This window comes from Loxodonta africana, chromosome 12 (genome assembly GCF_030014295.1).
Source record: "Loxodonta africana isolate mLoxAfr1 chromosome 12, mLoxAfr1.hap2, whole genome shotgun sequence".
In the NCBI taxonomy this organism is placed as follows: domain Eukaryota; kingdom Metazoa; phylum Chordata; class Mammalia; order Proboscidea; family Elephantidae; genus Loxodonta; species Loxodonta africana.
This window is the reverse complement of record NC_087353.1, coordinates 89,796,581-89,821,155: the sequence shown is the minus strand read 5'-3', so window position 1 is coordinate 89,821,155 and position 24,575 is coordinate 89,796,581. Positions and strand designations below refer to the sequence as shown.

General features: G+C 47.7%; 1 protein-coding gene across 9 annotated transcripts in view; it reads right to left on the bottom strand.

Annotated features, from left to right (window-relative positions):
* The window catches only part of CUX1 (cut like homeobox 1), a 458,571-nt gene that overhangs the window by 102,716 nt on the left and 331,280 nt on the right, over positions 1-24,575 (bottom strand). For all 9 annotated transcript variants that reach the window (XM_064295901.1, XM_064295906.1, XM_064295905.1 and 6 more), the window contains 2 exons: positions 23,246-23,294; positions 8,480-8,584 (listed from right to left, as the gene is read on the bottom strand). In XM_064295901.1, coding sequence (XP_064151971.1) covers positions 8,480-8,584; positions 23,246-23,294 — 154 coding nt within the window. The remainder of the gene's footprint in view (positions 1-8,479; positions 8,585-23,245; positions 23,295-24,575) is intronic.

Genomic DNA, 24,575 nt, shown 5'->3' with positions numbered 1-24,575 from the left:
CAATGTCTTTTGGTTTCATTATTAAATCGATTATCTAGAAACTTAGATACTGTTTGATGAGCTGATTCTCAGAGCCAGCATTTTCAAAATAGCTAAAAGATATGGAAAATGTGTATTTGGGGTCCCTTGGCTTAGAAACTCTTATGATAATCTGATTTTTTTAAAAAAATTTTTTCCTCAAAAAATGCTTATTGTGGAAAATATGCAAAACAGAGAAAAGGTATAAAAAAGAAAAACTCATCCACAATTCTACTTTTCAAAGACTAAAACGGTGTTTTTTCAAGTTTTAAAAATAATGCCGGTTCCTGAATGATTTGGAAAGCTTTTTAGAGAGGCAGAGGCATGTGTGAACGGCAGTGACGGGATGCGGAGGACAGGACGGCTCTGGCCCCAACGATGGCAAAACCTGGGGGTAGCTCAGGTCGTGGCCCAAATGCCACTGTCCCTGTTGTCACCTCCTCCCCTGAAATGCACTGCTCTGTGTCAATCTTACCCATATTGGGTGGCAGTGGCAGGCCCTAGCTGGCAGGTGCAACCATGCCCTTCTGTGCCCTGATGGGCTTGTTTGCATTTGGGGACAGCCAATCAATCACCCAGGGAAACAATTTTTCACATGTTCCTCCTGGGAAATTAAGGTCTTTACCACTTTAAGACTGTCCAGCTTGATGTGTAACGCAGTGACTCCTCTGTGTGTCTTGGATTTGTGTCAGGTTGTAAAATCAGGTCCTTGTTTCTCCCCCACCCCTGGAAGATCTGCACTCGGCCCCGGGGCCCAGTGAGCATCTTCCCGAAGGTTTATTTCACAGGCACATGCCGTCCAGACCAGTCCTACTCCAAGTGCAGGCCACGGACTGCGGCCAATTAAACTGCGGCTGGTGCACAACGAGACAAGCACAGAAAGTGAGAGTGAAGGCTTGGAAACTGTTACAGCAACTCCACACTGCTGTGACACTTTCACTGTCTTTTGTAAAACTATCAGTCTGCCACAGATTGGAAACGAAAAAAACAAAACAGAACTGTCCTTGGCCACAGGGAGCCTGGGAGGCACTGCCCTGAACAACGTTGGCCGGGACCCATGGCAAGGAGCCCTGGGCAGTATGTGGTGGTCTCCCACGTGTCAGGACAGTGGAGTCTAATGGAACAATAAGGGAGCCTCGGGAGGAGGCCGGGAAAGAAGGGAGAGACAGGCCTAGCTTGCAGGGCTGGGCAGAAAAAAGGCGGACTCGGTTTTAGGGCAGGAGCCTAGGGAAAGGGTAGGTGCCTTGGTTGGGAGGGACAGGGGACAGGGCAGGAGAAGTGACCCACACTGCCTTTTGAGCGATCATGCTGGCACCTGCTGGGGAACGTTTGGGGGGGGGGTGGCCCAAGAAGCCTGGACTTGGGGTGGCCACAGGAAGCCCCTGGAGGCTCTGATGCAGGAAGGGGCTAGGATAGGTGATGGTGGGTATAAACAGATCCATGTCTACCTAATTTATTTCATCAACCTCCCAACCTGAGGGATCCAGCCCCCAAAAAAGTGCTTAAGGTGCTGTTAGGGAAAGAGCCTGTAAAAGCAACCAAAAGATGATCTGGGTTTTAAAGGGGGCAAACATGAGTTAATACATCATGGATAAGCACCTCAGATACTATGTATGAGGACAGCAGCTCTTGGTGCTGACCCTGGAGCCAGGACACATACCTGGGAGTGGGTGGTCCTTCTGTCAACCCCAGTTCCAGCTCTGCCACAAGCTGGTGTGTGACCCTGCGCATGTCATTTAATCCTCAGGAGTCTGAGCCACATTCCTCATTCATAATGTAGCAGACGTCATTACTGACGTGCATAAAAGGAGGTGAGATGACAGACCCCAAAGCCATAAGATGCTAGAGATAAGAAAAGATCACCTTCCCTCAGCCCAGGCCTGGTCACTCCTGTCTCCAGGATGGGGAGTACCCCTGGATGTCCCATCATCAGGACATGACAGGGAACTAAGAAGGAAATGAAGACGGGCTTGTGGGACGATCTAGGGCTGGGAGGTGCGAGAGGCCTGAGCCAGGGTGACAGAGCAGGGCCGCTAAGCCCAAAGATCACCATCTGGAAAGAAAACCTATGCAACAGCAAGCAAGGTGGGCATCCTGAGGTAAAAGGGGCAGCCGTTACAAGTTCAGGGAGGCTGGTGTCAGGCCATTGAAAGCCACTGAGATTGCTACTCAAGAAGTGAAGTTACAATGGGCACATGTGGATTCAATGGGGGCCAGGGGCACTGATACCCTCACATCTGTCCAGGGCTTAATCGCCCCAGAATCACTTGGGAGATCTGGGAAATATACAGGTTCCCGGCCTTAGAAGCTCCCTCAGGGATTCTGGTAGAAGCCAGGCTCAGGACCCTGGCTCAGACAAGCACATGAAGGAAGGAGCCAGGACCCTGGCTCAGACAAGCACATGAAGGAAGGAGGCAGGACCCTGGCTCAGAAAAGCATGTGAAGGAAGGAGCAGAAAGGGACTAACCCAAGCCCAGAATCCTGACTTTAAAACATGGAAAAAATAGAAGGGCTTCTGATGCCAGTGGTGGGGCATGTTTTCAAAGGGAAAAGAAAACGTAAAAACAGAAGTCACTCCGGTGGCCTTCCATCAGATTTGTCTCTCTGAACCTGCTTGCCTCCCCTTACTGCTCACCTGCTGGCAGGAAATATCACAAGTTGTCTAACTGTCCGTGGAGTAGTCTGACTAAGACTGGAGCGCTGAGACTGAGGGGAGCTGGATAACAAGCTCTCTTATCCTGCAGCCATTTCCATGTTAAATATGAATGAGACGCAGAATCACTACTCAATACGGAAATCCTCACTGCAGAGTGACGGCAAGCCCTGGACCCCAGCCTGAGACACGCAGCAGCAGGCTGGGCTAAGCTTCTAGTTCTATGTGCCCCACTGAGGGCAAGAAGAGGGAACAGGGGCCTCTGTTTCATCTCTTTCTTTTTGCCACCTCTACTCCTGCCACCACCAGTTAAACAAAGCAGGCTGGCTTCTATCACACTATTCACTTTTTCTAGTATTATTTTGGTCTGTTTAGGTTAAAAAAGGTGGCCTGCTTTGGTGCACCAGAACCCTGAACTGATCGTATTTGTCTGCAAATACTTCACAAAGTAAGGAACCCAGGTGGCACAATGGTTAAGGACTCGGCTGCTAACTGAAAGACTGGTGGTTCGAACCCACCCAGTCTCAGCTGGAGAAAAGGCCTGGTGATCTGCTCCTGTAAAGACGACAGCTCAGAAAACCCTGTGGGATAATTTTACTCTGTCACATTGGGTTGCTATGAGTTGGAAATCGACTCTACGACACCTAACAACACTTTAAAAGTACCTTCATCTAGATTGTCTCCTTCAGCGCACATGAAGAAGGGGTAGGGCAGGCGTTGGGGAAGAAGAATGAACTTTGGAGTAGGACAAACTTAGGTTTCGATTCTGGCTTTACATTTTCAAGCTGTGTGGCCTTGGGCAAATTACTTAACTCCTCCGAGCCTCAGGAGGTCCCTGGGTGGCACAAATGGTTTGCACTCGTCTACTAACCAAAGGTTGGCAGTTTGGACCCATCCAGCAGTGCCATGGAAGAAAGGCCTGGTAATCTACTTGGGTAAAGATTATGGCCATGAAAACCCTATGGAGCAGCTCTACTTCTGTAACACAAGTTGTCACCATGTGTCTAAACTGATTTGACAGCAATGGGTTTGGTTTGGTTTTGGTCTGAACCTCGGTCTCCTTATCTGTAGAACGATGATAATAATAGCACCTCTAAGGGCTGTGGTGTTGGGAGGCAGAAATGAGATGCCCACCTGAAGCCTGGCCCGTCTCTACCAGAGCTCTGTGGGTGACTGCTCACCTTCTAGGATCGGTGATTCCGCTGACCCCCGATGGATCAGTTTTGGCTTTCACTACATCGATAGAGTCCACTGTTTTTCTGCCGTGTTATGCCGGCCAAAGCCAAAAGACCATTCTTCTGCCGGCCCAGTTTCCTATGCTCACTACCCAACTGGCTGGAGCTGCAGCGGCCTATGTGGGGAATGCAGACCCAACGGAAACCCCAGCAGGATCGCTCTTTGAAGACTGAATCAATGCCATGTAAACACTGCACTTACCGATGATGAAGTGTCTAAGCACCCCTACGATCTGCAACTTACTCTACCCGCAAAAACATTCATTTCCTTCTCAAATGTTTGGGTTGCTGCAGTCCCGAATGGTGCCGAAAATCCTTTCCATCAAAACATTTCACTCAGGAGCCCTGTGCAGACACACTAGGATGCATGGCTTCCCCTAGAGTACCAAGCTGACCATAGAGGCTGGAGAGGCTGGTACTGATCCATCCCTGAGGGCTTTCTTTCAGCGATGGCATGGTATTCAGGCCTCTGAACTTGGGTGACAGAAAAGTAACAAAGCGAAGGGTGCATTTTGGTTAAGATTAAGACCCAGAGTCCATGAAGCACAAAGGATGTGACGGTCCCTTTAATGGAAAAATTTCTCCAATTTCTCCATATCCTGAAACACTCAAATCATGTTTTATTTAACATACTTAAAAAAAAAGAAAACTAAAATCCATTCTTAAAAGGTAGCCCTAACATGAAAAATTTGCTTTAGGTCTGAAATGCTATGGTTCAGATGTACTTCTAGGGAATACAGTAAAACCTGTGAAAGCCGGAACCTGTGCAAAGCAGAAACCTGTCAGAGAAGGAAAACTCAAATAACTTCCGTTAAACAGAGAGCGCTGAAAAAGTGGTGACTGCACTCTATCAAAGGGTGGAGAACCTGTGAGACCCGGAAAAACAGGGCAGGCCCATCGCGTTCCAGCTCTCACAGGTTTCTCCGTGGTTTAAAGCCTGGTCCAGGGAGTCAGAGAAGCCCCTGGGTGGCATAAATGCTTACCACATTCCGCTGCAGACCACAGGCTGGCAGTTCAAGTCTACCCGAAGTTACCTCGGAAGAAAGCCCCGCTGATTTACTCCCCAAAGTCAGCCACTAAGATCCCTGCGGAGCACAGCTCTGCTCTGACACACACGGGGTCTCCATGAGCGGAAACGACACGAGAGCGCAGCTCTGCTCTGACACACACGGGGTCTCCATGAGCGGAAACGACACGTGAGCCCAGCTCTGCTCAGACACACACGGGGTCTCCATGAGCGGAAGCGACCCGAGAGCGCAGCTCTGCTCAGACACACACGGGGTCTCCATGAGCGGAAGCGACCCGAGAGCGCAGCTCTGCTCTGACACACACGGGGTCTCCATGAGCGGAAGCGACCCGAGAGCGCAGCTCTGCTCTGACACACACGGGGTCTCCATGAGCGGAAGCGACTCGAGAGCGCAGCTCTGCTCTGACACACAGGGGGTCTCCATGAGCGGAAAGGACCCGAGAGCGCAGCTCTGCTCTGACACATGGGGTCTCCATGAGCGGAAACGATCCGAGAGCACAGCTCTGCTCTGACACACACGGGGTCTCCATGAGCGGAAACGACCCGAGAGCGCAGCTCTGCTCTGACACACGGGGTCTCCATGAGCGGAAACGACCCAAGAGCGCAGCTCTGCTCAGACACACACGGGGTCTCCATGAGCGGAAACGACACGAGAGCGCAGCTCTGCTCCGACACACACGGGGTCTCCATGAGCGGAAACGACCCGAGAGCGCAGCTCTGCTCCGACACACACGGGGTCTCCATGAGTGGAAACGACCCGAGAGCGCAGCTCTGCTCTGACACACACGGGGTCTCCATGAGTGGAAGCGACTCGAGAGCGCAGCTCTGCTCTGACACACACGGGGTCTCCATGAGCGGAAGCGACTCGAGAGCGCAGCTCTGCTCTGACACACACGGGGTCTCCATGAGCGGAAACGACCCCAGAGCGCAGCTCTGCTCTGACACACACGGGGTCTCCATGAGTGGAAACGACTGGAGAGCGCAGCTCTGCTCTGACACACACGGAGTCTCCATGAGCTTAAACGACCTGAGAGCGCAGCTCTGCTCTGACACACGGGGTCTCCATGAGCGGAAATGACCCGAGAGCACAGATCTGCTCTGACACACACGGGGTCTCCATGAACGGAAGCGACTCGAGAGCGCAGCTCTGCTCTGACACACACGGGGTCTCCATGAGCTTAAACGACCCCAGAGCGCAGCTCTGCTCTGACACACGGGGTCTCCATGAGCGGAAACGGCACGAGAGCGCAGCTCTGCTCTGACACACACGGGGTCTCCATGAGCGGAAGGGACCAGAGAGCACAGCTCTGCTCTGACACACACGGGGTCTCCATGAGCGGAAACGACCCGGGAGCGCAGCTCTGCTCTGACACACACGGGGTCTCCATGAGTGGAAACGACTCGAGAGCAGAGCTCTGCTCTGACACACACCGGGTCTCCATGAGTGGAAGCGACTCGAGAGCAGAGCTCTGCTCTGACACACACCGGGTCTCCATGAGTGGAAACAACTCGAGAGCGCAGCTCTGCTCTGACACATACGGGGTCTCCATGAGCCGGAAACAACTCTAGAGCGCAGCTCTGCTCTGACACACACGGGGTCTCCATGAGTGGAAACAACTCAAGGGCGCAGCTCTGCTCTGACACACACGGGGTCTCCATGAGCCGGAAACTACTTGAGAGCACAGCTCTGCTGATACACACGGGGTCTCCATTAGCTGGAAATGACTCGAGAGCACAGCTCTGCTCTGACACACACGGGGTCTCCATGAGCTGGAAACGACTCGAGAGCACAGCTCTGCTCTGACACACACGGGGTCTCCATGAGTGGAAACGACTCGAGAGCAATGGATGCAGGGCGTCAGAAGACCCCGGTCCAGTCTGGGCTCAGATGCTGGCTAATTCTGGGGGAGGTGTTCCTGGTCATAGAGTTCCTGCTTCTTCCTCTACATAAAAACCCAAACCAAACCCAGTGCCGTCGAGTCGATTCCGACTCATAGAGACCCTACAGGACAGAGTAGAACTGCTCCATAGAGTTTCCAAGGAGCACCTGGTGGATCTGAACTGCCAACCCCTTGGTTAGCAGCTGTAGCACTTAATTGCTACACCAGCAGGGTTTCCTTCATCTATATAAATAGTAATACCCCGTTTCACAGATTAGGTGAAATAATGCCTGCCAAATTGACGTAAAAATTTATTACAACAGTAATTTTTTCCTGCTAGACTGCTGTCTCTCGGGGAAGGACCTACTCTCATTCTTCATTGTTTTCCTAGTGTCTGCTACAAGCTTTGGCACACAGAAGGGCTCAATAAATCTTTGTTGAATACAAGAACATCTATAATTGCAACACACTTATCATAGGGTATCAGGGCTAAAGGGACCTTAGCAAACCAAAAAAAGAACCCAAATTTGTTGCTGTCGAGTTGATTCTGATTCATAGTGACCCTACAGGACAGAGAAGAACTGCCCCACAGGGTTTCCAAGGAGTGGCTGGTGGGTTTGAACTGCTGACCTTTTGGTGAGCAGCCGTAGCTCTTAACCACTGTGCCACCAGGGCTCCAAAGGGACCTTAGAATCACTTAATTTTTATTTTACAAATGAGGAGACTAGCTACAGAGCTGAGCCTGGTAGAGACTAGGACTCCCGGATCAGAGACAATGACGCCAGCCACAGTAACAGTATTACGAGCAATTGCAAAGTTTTACTAAGGACTTATTAGATGCCAGGCATCGTTCTAAACGCTTTTCTCACAAAAACTTTTTGAGTCCTCGCAAAACCCCCACTTCACGGAGATGAAACTGAGAGTCAGGGAAGTTAAGCCACATGTCCAAAGTCACAAGGCCGATAAGTTGCAGAACTGGGATATGAACCTAAGAGTATGGCTGATATCTGTGGTCTTAACCACTATGCTGCTCCAAGTCACTGCACAGAACTGAAAAAGAAAGAGTCTGACAACCAGTAATCCAAAGTCCTCTTGGTCAAGCTGAGAAAGTTCTAGCTAAGAGCTACCTTTGTTAATCTTATAAAACCATGAGGCAAAATGACCAAGGTTTTTGCCTTGCTCTTCCTGAATGCTGGCACTTCAGATGTGAGAGTCCAGTGCTGATGTAAGTCAGAGCAGGTGGCTATTTTATTACCTCATGGGCCTCCCAGCTCACCATGAACGGTTTTTCGCCACGGCAGTACACATCCAGGAGAACAAACTTCCAATTTTCCCTTGCAGTTCTGGCAAGGATTCAGTCAACGATCTCCACCCGGGCACTGTCAATTACCCTCTGGGCCAGCGTGATCCCATCTCACCCACCTCCGGCTCTGTACTGGGAGGCCTCATGCTGACCGTGAAGCACGGGTGCATAATCAGCGAGGCTTGGCCTTCTGACTTGAACAGGTTCCACCCTCAAATTCTTAAAAGCACCCCCCACCAAGAAAGCAGTCCTGTTGAAAATATTATTCCAGAAAGAGACGCTAGGAACAAAAATAACAAAGCAGCTGTAACATAAAGTTGCAGATGCCAGGCGGGCAGAGGCCCGACAGCCGTGACTACCCACCACATCCGGAGCCTTCTGGATCTGTGAGGCCAGCTGGAGAGAGTGGTTGGCCGACGAGAGCTGCTCCCTTAGGGTCTCCGCCTCTCTCTGAGCCACCTCTGCCCTCTGAAGGAAATGAAAAGGGGTGAAAAGAGAAAGTACATTCAGTTTAACAACTGACAATTATTACAAGAACATTCATCAATTCATGCCTGACTGACTATAATTGATTTTCCTAAACACTCCACCTAATAAATGCTAGGAGAAAACATCGAATGTGATGGATTTTTATTTTAAACAGTACAAGGAAGAAATAATTGAGCGATTATGACAGTAATTTAACGCTAGGAGCAAGGAATCCCCTGCTGGTACTAACGCTCCGGCCCACTGAATTTCCCAGACTGAATAAATACAAGTGGAAATAGAGTCTTTTGATTCAATTTCTTTCTATTCTCATAGACCAAGAAGATTTTATTGCAGGATTGCTCCTGGGAGTAATTCTCACGGGTAAACAGTGAATTAAAGACACTTTGGCCATTCTCTTCCTAAAACAGGCACAATGTTGTAGTTGTTTTCCTGCACAAAGTCTTTCCATAAACGTAAAGGGTGTAAATGCTCCTTCTTTTGTGAGAACCAGGCTTATTTCAATATATTTAACCCTTCGCCTGACAAAGCTTTCGAACACCAGTGCTGCTACTGTTAGCCAATCCGAGGCCAGTGGCCCTGGAGCTGGGGCTCCAGGAGCAAGGGAGCCGACTACAGAGAGAGGTTGCAAGAGAAATGCCTGGACTCTCCTGTCATTTGCATGTAATTCCCGGATGAGGAAAGCAATGTCACAGGGGAGCAAACCAGGATTTCCCGCTGGATATGATGGGGGGGGGCGGGGCACGAAGGAGCAGCAGGCAGGAGTTAAAGTAAGAGGTCTGGGTGTTTGGGAGCAGAGGAACCTGGGCAGTTGCCTAACCTAAGCATCCATCTTCCTGTCTCTAAAACGGGACCATCACCCTCTTCGTAGAGACCTTGCATCCACGGAAGTGCACGCACTCAGCATTCATCAGAGGGGTCTTACGGGTGAGCTTGTGCTCGTTTCACAATTATTATGAAGACAAAACTCTTAGGTGGGTGCGAAATGGTAATGACCATGGGTGGGTGATCTGAAAAGTGACAGAACCTTCTTCCCACCAGACTCACATTCGGCTAATAGAGCAGGTAAACGAGAAAGGCCTGGCTGAGCAGGGATACTGTGTGAGTTTTATTTGGGGGGTGACAGCATGTGTCTGCTACCAGCTAAGAAAGAACTGGAAAAGGCGAAACCAGGAGTTAGCCTGCCTGGTCCTCTATCGCCCGTCTAGTGTTGTATGAGGAGCGGGCCTGGCGCCCTCCAGTGATTCTGAGGTTGGCTTCCATTCCCAGCAGCACTGTTCTGAGAATCTACCTGCTCTGCACACAGACAAATGAGGACATTCCAACAACAGCTGGTCTGCCCAGGTGGTGCTGGTGGCCTCCTGCCTGCTTGCTTCTTGGGGTGCTCTTGGAATCACACTCAACCCAATTTAGCACCTGGCCAGACCTGCCCATGGCCAGTCTCCTCCCACCCTATCTGTTCCAAACAGCATCTAGAACCATTTTAGGTCCTTAGTCATCTGGCAAGGTGGCTGTTTTCTATTGAGAGAGGTGGCAACGTGATCAGGATGGCTAAAGTGGCTGGGGTGATTCTGGTGCGTGCCCACTCCTCAACTATTACAGCTACGGGAGGGTTTCCTCCTCAGTGATTCCAGTCTATTTTCAGACACGCCATTCATTCCAAGAGTTAGCTTTCTTTTCAGCTAAGTCCTTGGGCACAGAATCCTCGTAACTCTGCCAGGAATGATGGTAATTTACTGGATACTTTTGACATAGTTCTTAGCCTAGTGGAGGAGCTGTCCTGGTGGCAGCCAATGAGGTAGCATCACCACCACTCGACTCATACACTTGGCCCCAGAATGAGTTCTGGAACGAGCAGAGCTCGGGACGGCATGGCCAATGGGCTGATGAGAGTCCCACTCAGAGGGGAGACCCTTCTGATCAAAGCACATGGCTTCCAGGACAAGCATCCAGGCATCGATAATTTCTTCCTCAGTCTGCGTAATTCCTTCAGAGCTTTTGCACTTGTATTCAGTTTCCAAGCTTATGAAAAGAATCACTCTGGCCTGTCCCTTTGTAGTCGCAGCCGTTGATCTCATTTGGCCTGACTTGGTTAGTTCAGTGCAACTTTTTGATTATATATTTAGTTAGGATTTATATCCTGAATGCCGCCTCCCACAAAAGAGTTGAGTTAAATGTGCACAGAGCAGAACAATTAAAATAAAAACAGGAGCAGAAGCAGTTAAAGGAGAAAGCAGGGAAACAGGTGTTGAGAAGCAGTTGGATTGATGAGTTTTGTCGACAGCCACATTTAACCCCACTGTGCGCAGCTAGGACAGAAAGAAAGGGTGAGTGCTGGGCCACATGACTGGTATCACTGGCTTCCGAGCTCTCCCACTTTCTTGACTAACAACTTAACCAGCTGAAGCTGCACATGGCTAGAACTGGGATCAATGACGGGAGATGGAAAGCTGTTTTCTGTTCTGGAACCCCAGACACGGAGCTGTGGTTACTATGAGTCACCTAACTCTGTTGTCCCTGACAAGCTCCCTGTTTCCTCCTGTGTCCCCATGGAGACAAAGGCATGGGGACACATGTCCAGGTCTCGGTCAGGGCTGAGCCATGTTACAGCCTGCCAGGCTGGTTACAGCCAACCGACGATGAGAACAGTGCTTGCCAGGCCTGAGCGGCCGTCCTGGGAGGTTTCTCTTGCTGGCTCTTGCTTGCCTCTGTGCTTTTCTGAGAAATGGAGAAAGTGCTGGAAACACAGCAAAAGTAAAGAAGGAGAGTAGGTGAATAAATGAGGACATTGCTCGCATTTTGGTGTTAGCTCTGACCACAATGATAGAAAACAGCTACCGTGCAGGATGACTAACGACCAATAAGATGACATGGTCAAGTGCCAGTAGTGCCCACCATAAGGAAACTAGTGTCCAGTAAATGTCATCATCATTATTGAGGCCCTCTCTTGAGATGCCTCAGGTCGGCATTAGTCTTTCCTCATCTACAGTGGAAGGCTTTCTTAGGGGATGGGGCTATAGACTGTAAGCTGCTCTTTGCCTCCGCTCAGCAGTCACCACAAAGGTAGGAGGCAGCGAGTCCCTCCTTGTTTCAACAATTCTTCATGTTAGTCATGTCAGTGGACAGTGATGATCAGGAAGGGATTACCCAATAAGCAAGGTAAGCATGTATGTACCAGGATCAACAAAACAAGGGTATCAGTTGTCCAAGGCGAAGACTCATAGACGCCAAGCAGACAGGACACAAGGAAAAGCGAGTGCTGCGGTGAAAGAGTACTGGCAGGGCACTAAATGAAACTGGTATCAGCTCCAGTGCATGAGAATGTGTGGCTGGAAATAAAGTTCACACACAGTTACAAGGGCACCCATGTGCAAGGCTGTTTAAGCCACGAGGCCCCTACACTTCAACATCGTCGTTGTCGATAGCTGTCTCCTACAGCCCGCTCCTATGTAACTGAAATTCCTTATCTCTGCAGGTCTCTTGGGAATATACTATTTCTTTTTAATAAACAAGGGGTATGGCTGAGCTGTTGTATCTAACTCTTGTTACATTCACCCAACATGCAACTGGATCCAACATAAGTGGCTACTGGGCAAGAGCGGATTACATTAATAGCTAACAGGTCTCTGATCCATTTTGAGACAATCGTCTTGTACAACCACGTCTGCTGATCCAGCAAGTCCAGCCAGGAGATCCAGCAATGCTCTTTGCCATGATACAAACACCAGTGTGCTCCTGAGCACATCCTGGTAAACAGTGAGAACTCCAGTCCCAGATGATGTGCAATAAGTTGACCTCTACATTTAATTCAATCAAGTCACTTTTTAACTGTACAGCATTTACGTAGAGAGTTACATCCTAAGTTTTGTAAACAATAATACTTATAACTTTAAAATATGTTTGGCATACACACAGACGCAATCTTGTTGTTGTTGTTAGGTGCTGTCGAGTCGATTCTGACTCATAGCGACCCTATACACAACAGAACGAAAAACTGTCCGGTCCTGTGCAATTCTTATGATCGCTGGTACGCTTGAGCTCATTGTCACAGCCACCACGTCAATCCATCTTGTTGAGGGTCTTCCTCTTTCTCCTGACTCTGTACTTTGCTAAGCATGATGTCCTTCTCCAGGGACTGGTCCCTCCTGACAACATGCCCAGTACATAAGATGCAGTATTGCCATCCTTGCTTCTAAGGAGCATTCTTGTTGCACTTCTTCCAAGACAGATTTGTTTGTTCTTTTGGCAGTCCATGGTATATTCAATATGCTTCACCAACACCACAATTCAAAAGTGTCAATTCTTCTTCGGTGTTCCTTATTCATTGTCCAGCTTTCACATGCATATGATGAGACTAAAAATACCATGGCTTGGATCAGGCTAACCTTAGTCTTCAAGGTGACATCTTTGCTTTTCAGCACTTCAAAGACGTCCTTTGCAGCAGATTTACCCACTGCAATGTGTCTTTTGATTTCCTGATAGCTGCTTCCACGGGTGTTCATTGTGGATCCAAGTAAAATGAAATCCTTGACAACTTCAGTCTTTTCTCCGTTTATCATGATGTTGCTTATTGGTCCAGTTGCGAGGATTTTTGTTTTCTTTATATTGCGGTGCAATCCACACCGAAGGCTGTGGTCTCTGATCTTCAGCAGTAAGTACTTCAAGTCCTCTTCTCTTTTAGCAAGCAAGGTTGTGTCATCTGCATAATGCAGGTTTTTAACGAGTCTTCCTCGAATCCTGATGCCCCGTTCTTCTTCATACAGTCCAGCTTCTCGGATTATTTGTTCAGCATACAGATTGAATAGGTACGGTGAAAGGATACAACCCTGACACACACTTTTCCTGACTTTAAACCAATCGGTATCCCCTTGTTCTGTCCGAACAACTGCCTTCTTACTCTGTGTAAAGGTTCCTCATGAGCACAACTAAGTGTTCTGGAATTGCCATTCCTCGCAATGTTATTCATAATTTATTATGATCCACACAGTCGATTGCCTTTGCATAGTCAATAAAACACAGGTAGACATTCTTCTGGTATTCTCTGCTTTCAGCCAGGATCCATCTGACAGCAGCAATGATATCCCTGGTTCCACATCCTCTTCTGAAACCAGCCTGAATTTCTGGCAGTTCCCTGTCAATATACTGCTACAGCTGTTATTGAACGATCTTCAGAAAAATTTGCTTGCGTGTGATATTAATGATGTTGTTCTATAATTTCCACATTCGGGTGGATCACCTTTTTTGGGAATAGGCATAAATATGGCTCTCTTCCAGTCAGTTGGCCAGGAAGCTGTCTTCCATATTTCTTGGCATAGATGAGCGAGCACCTCCAGCGCTGCATCTGTCTGTTGAAACATCTCAGTTGATATTCCATCAATTCCTGGAGTCTTGTTTTCTGTCAATGCCTTCAGAGCAGCTTGGACTTCTTCCTTCAATGCCATGGGTTCTTGATCGTATGCTACCTCTTGAAATGGCTGAACATCAACTAATTCTTTTTGGTATAATGACTCGGTGTATTCCTTCCATCTTCTTTCGATGCTTCTTCCGTCATTTAATATTTTCCCCAAAGAAATCTTTACTATTGCAACTTGAGGCCTGAATTTTTTCCTCAGTTCTTTCAGCTTGAGAAATGCCGAGCATGTTCTCCCCTTTTGGTTTTCTATCTCCAGCTCTTTGCACGTGTCATTATAATACTTTACTCTGTCTTCTCGAGCCGCCCTTTGAAATCTTCTGTTCAGTTCTTTTATTTCATCATTTCTTCCTTTTGCTTTAGCTGCTTGACCTCCGTAAGCAAGTTTCAGAGTCTCCTCTGACATCCATTTTGGTCTTTTCTGTCTTTCCTGTCTTTTCAATGACTTCTTGCTTTCTTCATGTATGATGTCCTTCCACAACTTGTCTGGTCTTCGGTCACTAGTGTTCAATGCATTAAATCTGTTCTTGAGATGATCTCCAAATTCAGGTGGGATATACTCAAGGTCAGTCTAACATACATTTAATATAATATTAACATGGGTAATAATTTAATATGCTACTAACACAGAAACTTCCAAACAATACTGGAAATATTAATATTTAACATGAAAAGTTTTAGTTTATGTATCAAGTGAGTTTTTCATTGTTTTGCAGGACACAGTGCTTGATATTTCTCTATATATGCTGATAAACGAGGTATTAGGTACATTAAGAGGATGCAAAATTTATCATGCAAAATATGTTTCTGTTTTCCAACAATGAGTGTGTTTCTAAATTCATCTTCCAAGGAAGCAACAAAGGGCATGGATATACCTGGTGAAGAATGCATGAAGGCATTCAGGAAATTAGTGCAGGCTTATCCCAATGACTTAAATACAGACCTTTATGAAGAAGTGGGACAATTCCATTCTTACATAAGAACTAAGTTCACAGATTCAGGAAAGACAAATTTTACTCATGTAGGCATGTATGAGTCCATAATAGAAGATAAAATATAACTCATATTTTCCAATGTTTACACTGCTTTACACATATTCCTAACATTAATGATCACAAACGGCACAACAGAATGCTCGCTTTCATCCCTAAAGAAACTCAAAAACCCTTAATGTACAATAATGGTTCAAGAAAGACTTGATTCATTATCCTTACTACACATGGAAGTAGATATTGCTCGGCAGCTTAATTGTGACAAAATCACTGAAGAATTTATAAGAGCAAAGAGTAGAAATGTTTTTAATTATAACATGTTAGAGACAAAAGATCTATCTAAAAATACAATACAGTATTTTGTGATAATATTTGTTTTCTGGTCATTAAATTTTCTTTTATGACATCTTTTCATCTGTTCATTTATAATTATAGCATTTATCACAAAACAAACATCAAAATTGAGTATGAGTCGTTTAAAGCAAAATTGGTAAAAATCAATTTTTCCTTGTGGGAGATCAACAGAATCTTATATTAATTGTTGAAAGAACTAAGTTCACCGACTCATTTTCTCTGCTGTAGGATATGTGCAATATTCTTTTTATAGAAAATGTGGTACATAGTACACCTACTCCTAACTTATTGACTATCTCGTTATCCAACATTTCGCATTTATGACGACAGAAGAAAACTACTATCCAACTGTTTTACACATCGAGGAGCCAAGGTGAGAGGCGTTGGAGGAGGAGGATGGCAATGCTTGTGAGAGGAAGCGAGGCCACAGGGGCTGCCAGAAGTTAGTATTACCTGGGTCTGGATGAGGAGCTAGGCCAGGCCTGTGGCGAGCATAGGGCAGGTAGGTGGCACACACGAGGCGGGTTTGGCCAGGCCTTGAGGAGGCGGTGGGAATCGGGGTTGGAGGGGCAGGGCTCGGAAGTCTCTTCTTCCAAATGGGCTTCTCTGCGACCTCTGCAGCCTCCTCCGGGCCCAGCCGTCCACTACTGAGGCCCATCTCTGGGGCCAGTGGAGCAGGAAGATGGCCTGGAGTGTGGTCAGATGATGGTTGGGCCCCTGCTGCTCTGGAGGTGGTGGGTAAACCCTGATCACCACCACCGTCAAGCCCTGCAGACTCCATGGTGGTGAGGAAAGAGAGCCTGTGTGCCACGTGCCTCCTGAGATGCACTGGGGGTGCCCAATAGGTGGTGACTCTTGCAAAATGGCGATTTTGCGTAACGACCTGGTCTTTGGGACCTAACTTTATTGATAAGTGAGGAGTAGGTGTAAAAATCTTAGGACCCCAATTTACTAAAAATTTTATAATCCAGTTCATCTCACTCTGAGAAAATGCCACATGACACTTTTGCATTCAATGCGTGAGTAAGCAGGAAGGTGCCACAGACTACCACTGCTTAGGGCCCTCACCTGCCTAAATCTGGCTCTGGTGTTGATGCGTCCCACCCACGCAGCCCCGGCCAGCTCAGGAGTTACAGGTGAGCTTCTGTCATTAGAGAAGGTGACAGACACTGCTCTGCTCTTTGTGACAGTTGCACATGGGTCACTGGGTGACTCAGGGACGGGCAGCCTACACTGAGGGCCCTCAGTACCTGGGAAACACTGAGCCTGTCCCAGAGGAAGGCCCACAGGGAAGCCTTTGTGGCCCAGGAGGCCCCAGGGAGAGGCAGTAAAGGAATGGGCTTCCCCTTATCTCACCCTCTAAGGGACCATGTCACATGTGAATAATGGATGCTGACAGCTTATTTCCAGGTCTTAAAGTCTGAACAATTTGATTCATAAGGCGGAGGAGAGGCATCATGGAAAAGACGACAGGGAGGAGTAGGAGGCAGCAGCCACACTGGGGACCGCAGCCTAAGACTGTGGGTGAGGCCCAGGGGAGAAGGTGGGCCAGGCCAGGCACAGCTAGTGTGAAACGGGGGCTCCACACCCAGGGAAGTGGCTGTTATTAGATGACTTGTTTTCTGTTTCCCCCAGAACCAAGGTGGAGACGTGACAGAATCCTTACTGTCTCCCCTGTAGGGCAGGCTTGTTCCTAGCTCACCCATTTATGGGGTGGTCTTTGGGGTTCCTGGCTTTATGTGACTGTCTCCATCCAAACTTCTACCCTTCTTGGCCCTAGGTTTTGCCTCTTGTCCCCTCCTGTATGTGTGGCCGTTGAAACCTGGGCTGAGGGACATCAGAGATGAGCAAGTCCCTCCAGCGACAAAGCAACCATGTGAGCTGAAGATGAGCTGTGCCCCTCCCCTGAGTAGGCTTATGCCTAGCCAAGGGTGTGGACCTGGCTAGAAACACGGGCTGGTAGGAGGTCCCTCTTTGGATGGAGTCCTCGGATAGTACAAACAGTTAACACTCTCAGCTGCTAACCAAAAGGCTGAAGGTTCGAGGTGCCTTGAAAGAAAGGCCTGTGATCTACTTTCAAAAAACCAGCCATTGAAAACCCTATGGAGCACAGTCCTGCTTTGACACACATGGGGTTGCCATCCGTCAAATCAACTTGATGGCAACTTTTTTTCCCCCTCCTTGCACTACTTTCCTACTGGTGCTGTAACAAATTACCACAGATTTAGTGGATTACAACAATACAAATGTATCTTACAGTTCTGGAGGTCAGAGGTCTGAAATGAGTCTCAGTGGGCTAGCAGCAAGATGCTGGCACAGCTTCGTTCCTTCTGGAAGCTCCAGGGGAGACTCCGTTTCCTCACCTTTTCCAGCCTCTAGAGGCTGCTCACATTCCTTGGTTCATGGCCCCTTCCTCCATCTTCAAGGCCAGCAATGGCTGGTTGAGTCTTTCTCATAAGACATCACTCTGACACTGACTCTTCTGCCTCCTTCTCCGGCATTTAAAGAAGGACCCTTGTGATCATATTGGGCCAATCGGGATAATCCAGGATAATCTCCTTACCTTGAGGTCAGCTGTTAAACAACCTTAATTTCACCCTTTGCATGTAACCTACATATTCATGGGTTCCAGGGATTAGGACATGGACATTTCTGGGACAAATAACCAACAAGACACCTGAACCTCTTCAAGGTGAAAGCAAGCTCTCCTTGGGGATAACTCCTTGACTTGTCCCTCCTGGACCCCCTTACGGGGGGCCGACAGGTTGGTACAGAGAGAAAGGAGTGAGAGAACAGAGACCAACAAATTGTCATTCCAAATCAATAGACCTCATCACTCCGGAAAGTATATGGCAAACTTCTGGTCACCTTTCCAAAGGAATACCCACATGTGACTACAGACACTACCCAGAACCTCGAGACCCTACTTCAGTGATTTTGCAAGTAGGCGATCAGAAAGATCTACCAAGGCCTGGGGACAAGAAATTTATTGCCATGTGTTGAAAGTGACGATACACTGGGAGCTAAAGCCCCCATTTAGATCCACTGCCTGCGTGTCTGGGGGCGGCGGGGGGTTAAGGATGGATGTTGATGCGGATAGAGCCCTGGTTGTACAGCGGTTAAGAGCTCAGGCTGCTAACCAAAAGGTAGGCACTTAGAATCCACCAGGTGCTCCTTGGAAACCTTATGGAGTAATTCTACTTTGTCCTATAGGGTCACTGTAAGTTGGAATCGACTTGTTGGCAGCAGGTTTGGTTTTGGTTTCTCACCAGGCTGAATGCTGGAACTACACCATCACCACCCATGCCAACACTGCTTGCCAGGAGAGCTAATCTTCCTAACTCCTCTTACTACCAAGGTCTTCCATGTGTGCCCAGGGGCTCTCTCCAGGTCCTGCTGACACGCCTGGCCTGGGCTGGGAGCCCAATTTACCACATGGAGAAACCAAGGTCCGCAGGAGGCCAAGGAGTGAAGAGTCAGACGTGTGCCGTGTCCACTGGAAAAGAGCCCCTTGTCTGCATTTACGAGGTTCCAAGCACAAGTAGGGAACACCTCCAACAAGGTCTGGCTCACAGCAGGTGCTCAAAATGCTGGTTGAATGAATGGGGGCAAAAATGAACGGGGATTCTCACAGACGCGTGAATTATTACCCTCATTCTAGAGATGGGGAAATGGAGGCACTGGGAGACCAGGGGTTTGTGCAAGGCTGCCTGGACTTCTGGGATTCGAACATAGGTCTCCTGACTCCAAACTCAGTAATTCTTTCCCACCAGAACACAAACAACGGTGTCAAAGAAAATGCTGCAATTTGCTACAAGTTCCTTTTGCTCTTTGCATTTTTCTCTGCACTTGGCTTCTTCTGCTTAGTTAATTTAAATTGTGGTTTCCAACCCTAACCTCAGCTTGAAAGGTCTTCCATTAGGGCAGTCTTGCTCCATAAAAATCAGGCACGTTAACAGGAGGGCGGCAACTCACTGAAATGACTTCTTCCTGGTCCCCGTGCTGTGGCTTTGTGTGCTGGCACCCGAAATCGGGGCTGTTCTAATGGAGCTCCGTGTCCCGTGAAGGAGGGCCCCGCTGAAAGCAGAGAAGCCTGCACCTCCTAAACTATCACTGACTTACCCAGCCCCTAAACGGGGGTTCATATGGTTGCAGGGTACCAAGTTGTAGCTGCTTTTTATCACAGTCTCAAAAGCTCTGAACCAATTATGATGGAGAGCAGTATCTAATCGAAGTGTCTTGAAGTTAAACAGGTGGAAATGAGTCACACCCTTAACTGACGTTGCTGACTGCTTGTCTATTTTTCCAGCATAGAAACACAAGTACATTAGCAATAAAATAAAGCGTCGAGTCTCAGTAGAACACTTTGACCGTGAGTCTAGTGCAAAATTAATGTTATATGCCAATGAACTAGTAAATTGCTCCCCCTGGGGATTTCCCCAACGGGAGAGGCACCAATCCAGACGTCTAGCTGTGCTTCACCCGCGTGCAGCTCCCTCCTCTGGCCTGACTGCATCACCTCACCTCCACAGCCAGTGGCCTCTTCTCTCTGTTCTATCATGACAGCTCCTTACTGCTCTGCTGCTTCTGGTCTCCCTATGCCCACCCGCTCCCCGAGGTGCTCCTTTGAGGACTCAATCTGAGCATCTCACTCCTGCACACATCTCCACTGAAGTCCTCCTTTCATTCGAGGCCCTCCACCAATCCACCACCCACCCTGCAGTTCTGGTTTTACAGAAAGACCTACATGCTCAGAGTTCACCCACCTTCTACCTAGCTAGCCCCTCCCTGTCCACCTGGGGAGGCTTCCTCCTTGTTGAAGGCCTAGGCTACACTCCACCTTCTCTGGCTTTCTTTCAGACTTTCAATTCCATTTTCTCCCCACGTATATTCTTTCATCTTCCACCACTTCTATGTCTCTTTCTTAGATGTTCTTTGTACCAGTGGGCTCATATCGCTTCACAAAATCCTGGAATTCAGGGCCAAAGGGGACCTGCTGTGTCATTAAGCTCAAGCCCTCTTTCTGTTCCCTCAGGGCTTGGGCTCCCATCTCATACTCCCAGCAGGGACTGCCTGCACCTGTGAGCACAGCTCTGCTGATGGGGAGCTCACTCCCTTCCAAGGCAGCTCTCAGTACCTGCAGTGCCAGCACCAAGAGAAAATGTCTAGACTTTGGAGTAAGGTTCCTCCCACTAGTCTTCCCACTTGGCCAAACTCCTATCCTCTGGGTTCTCTCAGAAAAAATCCAACCCTCTTCCCCTGGCCAGCCCTTGAGAACAAGCTACAAGGACAGAATTCACAAGGCCCCCATCCGAAACTTTTCCCTTTCTAATCTTTTAACATCCCAACTTCCTGAAATGATTCCTCTTGTGCATTGCTGCCAAGTCCCTCTGTCTTCCTTCCTCTCAAAGATTAGGAGTGTCCCAAACCTCCTGCTTTCTTTTGTGAGAGTCCCTCCCTGGTCCTGGCCATTGAGGGCCTCTGAAGGCACTCCAGGTAGCCTCTCTTCTTACAGTGTTGCTTCCAGAATAAAATGTGGCTCCCCGGGCACACACTAATTGCTACAGACTGAAGCAGAATCGCTGCCTCCTTCATTCTAGAAATTCTATTTCTATTAATGCACCCTGAGGTCGCATTAATTTATTTTGGCAGCCATACTGGACTGTTTACTCACATTGAATTGTTGATTAAAATTCTCCTATCATCACCCCCCTACCCTCCCCAAAAAAGGGTTGCTGTTGGTATTTCCCTAGGGCAGGACTTTACAATGCTCCCTGCGAAATCTGTTTGGCAACTATAAAACTAGTATTTATTTAAATGCCTACTTCTTACCCAGGTATTTTCCCTCTAATCCGCAAAACAATCTTGCAAAGGAAGTACGAGTTATTGTCCCCTCTCTCCTTCTCTTTCTTTTGTTTTTTAAGATAAAGAAATTTAAGAAGAGGCTTGCCAAGGCCACACAGCCTGGAATTACATAGTCAGGACCTGGACCAAACGTCCCTTCTGAGTTCATACCTTTCTCAAAGGTCCTATCTGGTGTCTCACCTCCCTCTGCCATCCTTCTTTGGTGCCCTAGGGACTGAGACCACAGAGAGCTGACCCCTAGCAGTGTACATGATATTCAGAGAATACGGTCACCTGTTTAACAAACCAGAGCTTACTCCAAAGTGCCATGGAAGGGGGACACACTCAAGACTGGCCTTGGGGTATGCTGTACAGAAACTGGAGAAATACAAACGGCAATCATGTGACAAAGGCTAGCTCTTTCTAGTAACTACCTTTGGCCTAAGGTCTCTGCAAAGGTTAGCGGTGCAAGCTGAGTAAAAATAAAGAAGCAAATAAAGGTAAATAAACATATAAGCATTTCTGTGAAGTGAAGCAGTGCTTTAGAGCAATGAGGTATGTGGATTTATGCATCTGTGAAACTGGACGGTGTTGACAGAAAGGCAAAGCGAGCCTGGGTTTGGCGTCCCTGTTTCCCAGGTGGCGGGGAAGAGCGTAGGCTCTGAAGTCAGACTTTGGGGGCTCCAGTTCCGGCTCTGCAAACTACCAGCTGTTAATCTCAGCTTCCTCACCTGTAAAACGGGACTAATAACAACACCAACCTCACTGGGTTGCTGCGAGTTAATTCACGTAAAGTGCTGAGAGCAGAGCCAGGCACAAAACAAGTACCGAATGTTTGTCAGCTGTTATTATCGCGACTATCATAACTAATACTGTAATGACACTCGCCTACATGATTCACTCCACACATGTCTCCTGAGTGCTTATTATGTGCCAAGCCCTAGACACTTAGTGGTGAGTCTGAGAATCCAACACTGTACCCACAAAGGATTCCTTGAGGAAAAAAGAAATCTGTACATTCCATGACCATTCCCATGTATAAACTGACTTTTATATTTCCATGAGACTTCAGGATGTTTAATTGGCCAGGGAATGGGCAAGGCTGCACTTTCTGGAGCGTTTCCAAAGTCTGGTAACCAACGCCAGCAAAGGGGCAGATGCCCTGCACAACTCGTGCAGGGTGGTGAGCAGAGATCGCTGAGACCCAGGGAGAATTCCATCTCGTTGGGGCCATGGCTTGCCTGGGCAACCCCAGGCAAAGCACTGAACTCTCCTGTGCCTGTGGCTACCCAGCTGTAAAACTGAGTGGGGAGAGTCCATGCCTGTGGCCTGCTGGGGCTGAGAAACATCACAGCATTGGCTGCTTTTCCCGCAAATCAAGAAAATAAACGGGGGAACCTGTTTCTTTCCAAAGCAGCAGCACCACGTGCTAAAGCAAAATATTTCACTGTTACACGGAGTCCGGGGGGAAGGAAGGGGTTCTTCAGGTGCTGAGTTTTCCAGGCAGCCGAGTACTTAGAGCCACCAAATGCTGTGGGCCCACCTTGTGCTGGGTACTGTGCTCGGAACTTTCCACAAAGTGTCTTTTCGATAACTAAGTGCAAAGCCAGGAGTGGGCCATCATCTGGGGAGCCCTCTCCAAAGCAGCTGGTTTCAACCCAGGGAAGTGCTGATTTCTCCATTAGAAGGAGGTGATAAAAAGTTCTCTACGGCATAACCCTATCGTATAACAGATGCCACGGGTGCAAAGGCAGATATTTAAGTGATGGATTAAGAAAAAGAAAGAAGCAGCCACTTTGTGGTTGATGTTCACCAGGGGATGTCTGAGATGCTGAGACCACATCAAAGACTTTGCGGAGGAAAAATGCCTGGGACTTTTCATGTATGTTTCTACTTTTTGTGACATCAGAAAAAGAGTCATGTTGATGAGCTGTACATAAAAAACATAAGAACAACTGGCTTTTGAACTTAGAAACACCTTTCGAGATGACAGAAATGGGTACACTATTGTGGTTTTATGCCCAAAGCCGTTACAATTCCTACCTGATTTGCTCTTTCGAGGTCCGTCATGATCATTTCAATTTCATCAGCCCTAGGAAGGGGAGAGGGAGAGAGCACGTTAGTCAGAAACAAGGCAGGCTCGGGGAGGTGATTAACAGGACACAGGCAGGACCTGGCGGGACGATCCGCACTCCACGCTGTGGGGGACAGCAGCAGCCAGCCGTGCGGACCCAGCGAGGAGAGGCTGCTGCCCACCGCTGCGAGGAGGGAGCTTGGGTGGGGTGAGGGGCTGTCTGCCCTTGAGAGGCTCCCAATCTCACAGGGGAGACAGAACCATAAAAAGATAAAATACATGAGATTAACTCCAGGAATGCAGAGATGACTTATTAGAAAATCAGTTAGTGTAATACACCACATCAGCAGAACGAAAAAAGAACCACATGATCATCTCTACGGATGAAGACAAAGCATTTGATAAAATCCAGCGCTCTTTCTGGATGAAAATCTTCAAGCAGATTGGAACACAAGGGAAATGTCTTAATATGACTCAGGGCAGTTATGAAAAGCAAACAGCCAACGTTATACTTATTGGAGAAAGACGGAGCTTTCCCCAAGAAATCGGGAACCAGACAACGGCACCCACTCTTACCACTTCTAGTCAATATTTTATTACAAGTCTTAGCCGGAGCAATAAGACAAGAAAAAGAAATAAAAGATATGCAGATTGGAAAAAAAAGATGTAAAATTATCTCTATTCGTGGACGACATGATCCTACATAAAGAAACTCCTCAACAGTCCACAAGAAAACTTCTAGAGCTAATAGAGCAATTGAGCCAAGTTGCAGGGTACAAGGTCAATAAACAAAAAACAGCTGCACCAGCAATGAGAAATATGAAAGGGAAATAAAGGGAACAATCCCATTTACAATAGCATCTAAAAGAATAAAATACCTAGGAATAAATTTAACCAGAGATGTGAAAGACTTATACAATGAAAACTATAAAATACTGCCGAAAGTGATTAAAGAAGACTTAAACGGAAAGATGTTCCGTGTTCTTGAGCTGGAAGACTTAATATTGTTAAGCCTTCAATGCTATCCCGATCAAAATGCCAACAGCCTTCTTTACAAGAATAGAAAAATGAATCCTCACCTTTACATGGAATGGCAAGATGCCCAAATAGCTAAAGTAATGTTGAAAGAAAAGAACAAAGTAGGAGGATTCACACTTCGTAATTTTAAAACATATTATACAGCTACAGTAATCAAAACAGTATGGTACCATTATAACAATAGATACATAGACCAATGGAATAAAATTGAAAGTTCAGAAAGAAATTCACACATCTATGGTCAACTGATTTTTGATAAGA